At 43.7% G+C, this 8,059-nt stretch overlaps 1 protein-coding gene across 1 annotated transcript; it reads left to right on the top strand.

Moving 5' to 3' along the window:
* The first annotated feature begins 5,783 nt into the window (after window positions 1–5,783).
* LOC130137218 (uncharacterized) lies at window positions 5,784–6,423 on the top strand. The gene is made up of 2 exons (XM_056308024.1): window positions 5,784–5,915; window positions 6,007–6,423. Exons 1-2 carry the CDS (start codon window positions 5,784–5,786, stop codon window positions 6,421–6,423), a joined length of 549 nt encoding a protein of 182 aa, XP_056163999.1.
* The last annotated feature ends 1,636 nt before the right edge of the window (window positions 6,424–8,059 follow it).

The raw sequence follows: 8,059 nt of genomic DNA, 5'->3' as shown, positions 1-8,059 counted from the left end.
ACCTGAGGCAGTACCATTACGCGGGTCACTGGCGAGTTGAGTGATAATAGTGTGATGAGGCAGGAGCGAGTGCGTGTAATGTATTTGGAATGTGCATGTGGTTGGAAATTGTATTATTATGGTTAACGTGCAGGTTGCACACATGAAAAGCTCAGGTAAGTGTAAATTGTGTGCATGATGTGTTCATTAGGTGATGTCATGTTTGGTCTTGTCTGGAGGTACGTGTTAGCCTAGATGGGGTTTAGGGTGTGTACATATTAAGATGTGTTCTCATGGTTGTTTCAACCAATAATTTCAGAACCCCGGCCTGAGCCATGAACCTTCCACCACCGCCGCCGCAGCGTTTTGGGATTCCGATGCACATCGACCATGATGTTGTAGAATACCCGATAGATGAAAATATGACCTGGGTTAAGCATACTACTGTAGTCTGGGTAGACGTAGGACTACCTCTTTGGCAGGCCCATACCTACACTGCCTGGATGTTCAGGGACGGGTTGGATGAGTTTGGCCCCATCCGTGGCTTTGACGTCCCATTTGACGGAGTTGGGGATTGGGATCCGTCATCCATACCCCCTCCTGATGGTGAGATGACTAGTTTAGAGACTAGTCTAGCGCAGTCTTGACTTCAGGCCACACCTGCAGCACCTGAACCTCCCGTGGCTGAGCCTGATCCGAAGCCGGAGGAGTCACAGGCAGGGTATGATCCTATGGATGTAGATCTCAACGTGATACCAGAGGAAGAACTAGAAGAAGAAGACCCTTAGGAAGAACCTGAAGAGGCACCGGAAGAAGAACCCGAAGAAGACCCAGAGATGGAATCAGAGGATGCACCCGAGGGCGAGCCAGAGGACGAGCCGAAAGAGGTGTTTGAGGAGGAGGAGAGGTCGAGGTTCCGGTGGAGTCGGGTGATATAGACAACACAATTAAGATCAAAACTGATTCAGAGTCCTCAGAGGAGCAGGTGGCTCAGGGGGATTCAGACTCGGGTCCTGAGGAGTCGGACTCGGAGTGGACGCCATCTAGGGGGCGTAGGGGTTAGTGTAGGGGTTGAGTGCAGGTCTTTTGAGGTGTTCCATTTTTGGCAGATAGGGTACCAGGCTACTGATCTTTTTGATATCGGTGGTGTGTAGTTTTGATAGTTCGGTGTGCATGTATATGATATGAGTTGTATATGGTGGATATTGTATAAAGTTGGATAAGTAATGGATGTTTATTCTCCCTTATATCCTAGCCAATTATTGTCTGGGTATTTGTGGCTTTCGCTGATTGAATTAAATCTCTTATAAGATGAATTGGGTCGGCGATTTTCTGGGACATCGCGATATTTGACCAAAGAGGTGTGTCGTATGCTCGATGGGGTTTGGAGCGTGACATCATGGTTTGATTTGGTATCAGAGCGAGGACAGTTTGATCTAAGTTGGTCGAAGTCTGGAGAGATAAGGAGCAGAAACCCTGGGGTAGTAATCTAGGGAGACTTTAGTAAGTTATAGGGTGGAATGAGCTACGCGTGCCTCCAGATTGTTTGTGATGATTGCTGAGTGAATTGATTGTTATAATGATTCGAATGCAGGTGCGTCTGGACCTGAGTAAGTGCACAGACTTTATTGATTGTAGCCTTGTTCTGTGGTGATTGATTACCTGCTGAGTGAATTATTGCGTTAATTCATTGCCTAGGACTAGACTGGTATAGTTGGCCTGGGTTTCTAATTCCTGAGTGGAACTATAGTAGGTAGGCAAGTGGATGAAATCGTGAGGATGAGTTCGCGAGGTAGAGGAACTGGGGGTCCATCCAGCTCACGAGCTCGACCTGCAGGAGATCCGAGAATGGATGCGGTCATAAGGACCCTAGAAGAGATTGGTAATTCGATAGGACGGCAGACTCAGGAAAGAACTACCACTATTGCCCAAGCTGCTGAGGCCGCTATGGTCGCTGCTGCCAATAATAATAATGGGAATCAAGGGCAGGGGCAGGTGAATGTGAATAGGCAGACGCACCAATTAGTGGAGCAGTTTTTGAAATTAAGGCCCCCTAAGTTTGATGGTTGAGGCGATCTTAAGCTTGCATCGTTTTGGGTAGAGGAGTTGGAAAAAGCCTTTGAGGTATTAGGATGCACTAATGAAGAGAAAGTGACATTGGTAGTATATCAATTGCAAGGAAATGCAAATGATTGGTGGAAAGCCACTAGAGGAAGGGTGTTCCCGGCTGGTACCGCCCAGATTTGGGCGATGTTTGTGGAAACCTTTAATGGTAAATATTTTTCTGAGAGTGCTCGGGAATAGAAATTATCTGAGTTTATGAGGCTTCGTCAGGGACAGAGGAGAGTAGATCAGTACGAGGCTGAATTTGCTCGGTTATCTAAGTTTGCCCCAAAGATGGTCGAGGACCCGTTGGATAGGGCTCGGAGGTTAAGACGGCTTGAAGTCGGACCTTTGCAGCCAAATGATTTCATTGAATTTGAGAGAGTATAACGAGATTTATGATAGGGCTCAAGCGATTGAGCGGGACTTGGCGGATAGGGCTGCCGCTTCTGGGTCAAGATTTGCCCAGGGTAGGGACAACCGTCAATTAGGGAAGAGGCCAATGACGGGTAATCGATGTTTCGTCCCTCCTGTTAGAAGGAATATCGGGAAACCGACCCGTTTTCAGAATTGTCCATGTCGGGTGTGCGGGGAAAGACATGGAAATAGACCTTGCCCAACCATAGGCGGAGCATGTTTCGGATGTGGCGAATTTGGTCATCATATAAGATTTTGCCCCAACCTCAGGCAGAATAGATCGCCTGCAGTGCCGCCACCCTGGAACGAGAACCAAATTAGAGCTGCCCAGACAGCTAATCAGAATAGGCCACAAGCCCAAGGACGGGTGTACGCCATGGCCAGCAGAGAGATTGAGAACGCGCCAGGGGTAGTCACAGGTATGGTTTCTCTGTGCGATCATGCTGCGTATGCTTTATTTGACCCTGGGACGTCACGTTCATTTATATCTGAGCAATTTGTTGAGTTGACTGGTATGGAACCGCAGTTGCTTGATGTTGTGTTGTGTGTTACAACTCCCTTGAATGATAAGGTGTTAGTTTCGTTGGGGTGCTCGAATTGTAAGATTGTGATTGGTGATAGGGAGGAAAGGATTGATTTAGCGGTTCTAGCCATGTATGATTTTGATGTGATAGTGGGTATGGATTGGCTGACTAAGCAGAGGGCTGTAATGGATTGTAGTAGTATGGTGATCCAATTTAATCATGTTGGACATCTAGAATTCAAATTTTTGGGAAATCGAGAGAGAACCTCGATTCCATGGATTTCGTCACTAGAAATGACTAAGTTGTTGAGGGAAGGGTGTCAAGGATTTCTAGCTGCTGTAGTTGATTCGACGGCTGAAGTAACTCCGGCTAAAATTCCGGCCAAAAAGCTGACCTGGCTTTTTTCATTTAAAAAAAGAGCGTGACGTGGATATTCAGTTCAAAATTTGATTTCCACGTGGATGAGCAAAACGACGACGTCGCTCAATCAAAGGTCTTAGCATTGCGTTGTCGTTGTCATCTCATTGCGAGTCACAACCGTTCTTCTGCTTTGTCTCCCTCATCCAGTCACCATCGCCCGTCGCTCATCGCTTGTGGCGCTCTCATCCCCTCGCCGTTGCCGTCGCCCGTCGTTCGTCGCTCGTGGCGCCCTCATCCCGTCGCCGTCGCCGTCTCTTGCCTTCCCCCCGTGGTCAGTCGGCGTCGTTCCCTCATCCCGTGGACTGAGCATCACTCATCCCATCGGCGTCGGTCCCGTCTTCGTGGCAAATTACGAAGGTCAGTCTTCAAATAAGGGCTATTAATTTCTATTTTGCTGAATTTATAGACACATTGTGCCTCATTGTCCTATATTTCACTCAATTAATTGGTAGATTAAGGCTGCTTTTGGGGATATTAGGGTTTGAAGTCCAAAATTAGGGCTCGAACTTGGGAAATTGGGGCTCGAACTTGAAATTAGGTCTTGAACTTTGGAAATTAAAGCTTGAACTTCATAAATTATGGCTAATTGTTCGGATATTAGGGCTTGAAGTGGATTCGGTTGTGTTGGTGCCTGGCTGAGTATATGCTATAGACTGTAGTCCATGTGGGGAACTCTGTCATTGTCACCCATGTGGTCTGATGGTGGGTTTTTCAATCTTGTTGACTATATGGGGACCTCCATGTGAAACTGTGCTCTTTTTCCCATGTGGTGTGGTCCCGAAAGTTAAAATATTGACTTTTTTAGCTTTTTTCCTTCAATGTAGGGTCGACGTGGAGGATAAAGACACAATTCTCGACATCATTGTTCGTTATGGAGGAAAATTTGTCATCGGCATTAACAAGTGGGAATACTTTAGGGGACTTGAAAGTACTGTTTATTTCGATAGCAGCAAGCTAGCATATATTAATCTCGTGAGGGATATAGTTCAACAATTAAGATGCAAAATAGGAAGTTTGCATTATTGTGTTCCTAGAAGCAGCTTGAAGGACGACATTAGAAACTTTCATGATGATAATGGTGTTAAGGATATCATCTACCATTATCTTCATGGAAAAGAAGTTGTTGTGTACGTTGAGTCCTATAGTGATGGTGAATCTGATGAAAGGGCTAAGGGAGGAGACGTAGGGGATGGTGCTGCTTTACCTAGGACTCAGGTTAGTGCTAGTTCTATTATAGATGAAGCTGGACATGAGAGGCAAGAGAGGGAGGAGAGGGAGGCAAGCCATGCAACGAGTGAAGAGTTCACTAGATTTGAGTTCACTGGATTGTCGTGGGAAGTTGCTGCATCTAGTGAATCAGATGATGAGGGTGTGGCAAATGTAAATTTCCCAAGTGATGATGACGATGAGAAACTTGCACAGTCAAGGCAAAAGCAAAGTGAATTTGGAAAAAAAATCAGTAGTTGCACTTGGAGGATTGCATGAAGCTAAACTAGGACATAGCACTGATGGAGCTCTAGCTAAAGGTAATGACAATGATTATGAAGAAAGCAGCTCTAATGAACAAAATGATAGTTTTGAAAATCAGTATGAAGATGATGATCCCGTTGTGCGCAGAAGGAAACGTAAGTATCCGTTCTATGATCCTGGCTCTTATTCTTCAGTGTTGATTGTAGGTATGAAATTTTCTGATGCCAAGCAGTTCAAAGAAGGGATTATCAAGTATTCAATAGCTGAACAGAGGAGTCTTCAGTTCACTCGAAATACGAAGGACTATGTTAGAGCAAAGTGTTCTCAACCTAGTTGTTCGTGGAAGATATATGGCGCACGTTCAAAGAGGGATGGGTTATTCCAAATTAGGTCATTCCAGGAGGAACATACTTGTTCCATCATGTTTAACAACAAAAGCATAACGAGTGCTTGGTTGTCGAAACACTTCTTCAATACCATCAAAGCGATGCCTGATGTGAAGTGTCCTCAGCTGAAGCAATTGGTGAGGGAGCAGGTAGGGATTAATGTGTCACTTAATCAGTGCAAAAGAGCCAAGCAGAAGGTGATAAAAAACTTCTAGGGAGGTACAAGGAAGAATATGGTCAAATTTGGGAATATGCTGGAGAATGTAGGCTGCAAAACCTGGCTAGTCGAGTTTATGTTGAGGTTGTGGAGCGGCTACTGCCTAACCATGGGACTAACTTTGACCGAATTTATATTTGCTTTAATGCATGCAAGTGGGGATTTGTTGCAGGTTATAGATGAGTCATAGGGTTAGATGGATGTTTCTTGAAGGGCGTGTGCAAGGGAGAATTGTTGGCTGCCATTGGGATAGATGGTAATAACCAGATGTTTCCAATTGCTTGGGCTGTAGTGAAGGTAGAGAGCAAGGACACTTGGTCGTGGTTCCTGAAAAATTTGATGGCGGACCTTAAGATCACTAATGGAGGAGGTTGGGTATTCATGAGCAACCAACAAAAGGTAATGCTGGTGCAACTGCACAAACAATATTTATGACATATTTTATCTTGCACATGCCTTTATTAATGCCTTGATGTAAGAATTCTTGTAGGGACTTCTTCCTACTCTAGCTGAGTTGATGCCATTTGTTGAACATAGGATGTATGCGAGGCACATATATGCAAACTGGGCAAAGATCTACAAAGGGAAGAAACTACAGAAGCAATTTTGGATGATAGCTAAGAGCACTAACATGGCTGATTTTAGAATTCACAAACAGCAGATGCTTGACTTGACGAAGGACGGTTATGAAGCACTTTTCCAAACTGAACCCAAGCATTGGTGCAAGGCCTTCTTCAGTGAAGAATTCAAGAGTGATATCATCGATAATAATCTCAGTGAAGCCTTCAATGGCAGAATTTTAGAGGCGAGATGCAAACCAATCATCAGCATGCTTGAGGATATTCGAGCGATAGTCATGACAAAGCTGCAAAAACAGAGAGATGAGGTTGTGAAGTGGACTAGATAGTATGGTCCTAGGATTGCTAAAAGATTGGATGACAACTTGGTGAGTAGTAGGTTCTGTCATCCTATCTGGAATGGAGATGATGGCTATGAGGTCGTGGAAAAGACAGACAAGTATGTTGTCTAAATGGACAAAAGAAAGTGCTCATGTCGAGCTCGGCAACTTTCTGGAATTCCCTGCGCACATGCCATTTGTGCTATCCAAGCGAAGTACGAAAATCCCAAGGAATATCTGCATGGTTGCTACCACAAAAGCACATATCTTGCTGTATACCAGTTGTTGATACCAGATTTTTAGCTCATTTTTCTCATATTTTAAAAAATCTTCAAATTAGGATTAGGAACCTTCGCCAAGCCTAGAAACCTATTTCTAAACCAAAAATAATTTTTTTAGCATTTTCCTGCATTTTTCTTTAATTTCTTTTGGTCAAAATAAGTAAAATAATCAAGAAAAATAGCAAATAGAATCAGAAAATTCCATAAAACTAGTCATCAGTCTTCTTTTAAATCCAATTTCATTAATGCATCGTAAATTTTGAAAAATATCAATCGGGTATGTGTTTTTCCCAAAATTGGGCAAAACCAAACCCAAATTGAACCAAAAATGCAATTGAATCTTTTTTAGTCATTTCTAAGTCATAGTGTCTTCACAACAAATGATTCTGGGACCTTGAATTTCATGATGGTCGGTCCAATTGCACAATTTATCATAAAAATCACAAATCCCCAAAATTCAATTGAAAATTAGGAATTTTGAGCCCAAATTTGGAATCGTGTCCAATTCGAAATTGTCGAACCATGAGACCATCACTTCTAAGGTTAATCTGATGTGGGTAATTCAATTTTGGCACTAATTTTACCTAATCAGGTCATTGAGGCATTGAATTGAATAAAACCTCACCAACCCGAGTATAAAAATTTGAAAATCTTGGACATGATTATGACAAAAATTGACGAAAATCGCATATTTGGGTTCAAAATGTGATAAAAAAAATTCAATTTTGGGGTTTAATTTTGAAAATTGGGTCAAAATCGAGCTTATTTTGCGAATTTAGACCAACCCGGCTCTGCCGGGTCGACCGGGTCAACCCGACCCGACCCAGGAACTTCTTCCTCACCCTACTTACCCAGAAAGTTCTAAACCCAGAAAAAAATGATTCAAACCCATGACTTTGCCGACTTACCTAGAACGATTAAGCACGTGTTAAACTCCAAATCCAGATGGATAATCATCAGCTGGCATTGGAGATTTGATCTAACTGATTCAAGGCCAGAAAATAACAAACTTTGGGCGGGAAATTGATCAATAAAAACAAGAGAAAAAACTAATCATTGAAAAAAAGGTGTTCGAGAAAATTTCCGAGAGAGAAAAGAGAGAAACAGAGAGAAAGAACGCGAAATTTAGAGAGAGAATAGGGAGTTGAGGTCCCCTGATCGAGTGTCCGGTGCCGACGAGCGGAACGGCGCCGGCGAATCGATCATTCAAGGTGGACCTCCTCCTCTTTTGATCTGTGCAGAAGCTAGTCGTGAAGGTCTGAAAGTCGAGCTCAGCAAGCGTGTCCAGACGGTCTCCGACAAAGCTAAAGTCACCATATTGAAGTTCAAGTACTGAGGAAGAGCTTCACGATCGAGGATTGCAC

The sequence above is a fragment of the Syzygium oleosum genome, unplaced genomic scaffold (genome assembly GCF_021117445.2).
Source record: "Syzygium oleosum isolate NSW1041296 unplaced genomic scaffold, Sole_v2.1 Sole_v2.65, whole genome shotgun sequence".
NCBI classification, from domain to species: domain Eukaryota; kingdom Viridiplantae; phylum Streptophyta; class Magnoliopsida; order Myrtales; family Myrtaceae; genus Syzygium; species Syzygium oleosum.
The sequence above is the reverse complement of the archived record's forward strand: the minus strand, read 5'-3'. Positions and strand labels throughout refer to the sequence as shown.

Coding starts and splice junctions, on each gene's coding strand:
- LOC130137218 (XM_056308024.1), top strand. CDS start 5,784: ATGTTTCCAATTGCTTGGGCTGTAGTGAAGGTAGAGAGCAAGGACACT. Junction 5,916..6,006: donor TCATGAGCAACCAACAAAAG/GTAATGCTGGTG, acceptor GAATTCTTGTAG/GGACTTCTTCCTACTCTAGC.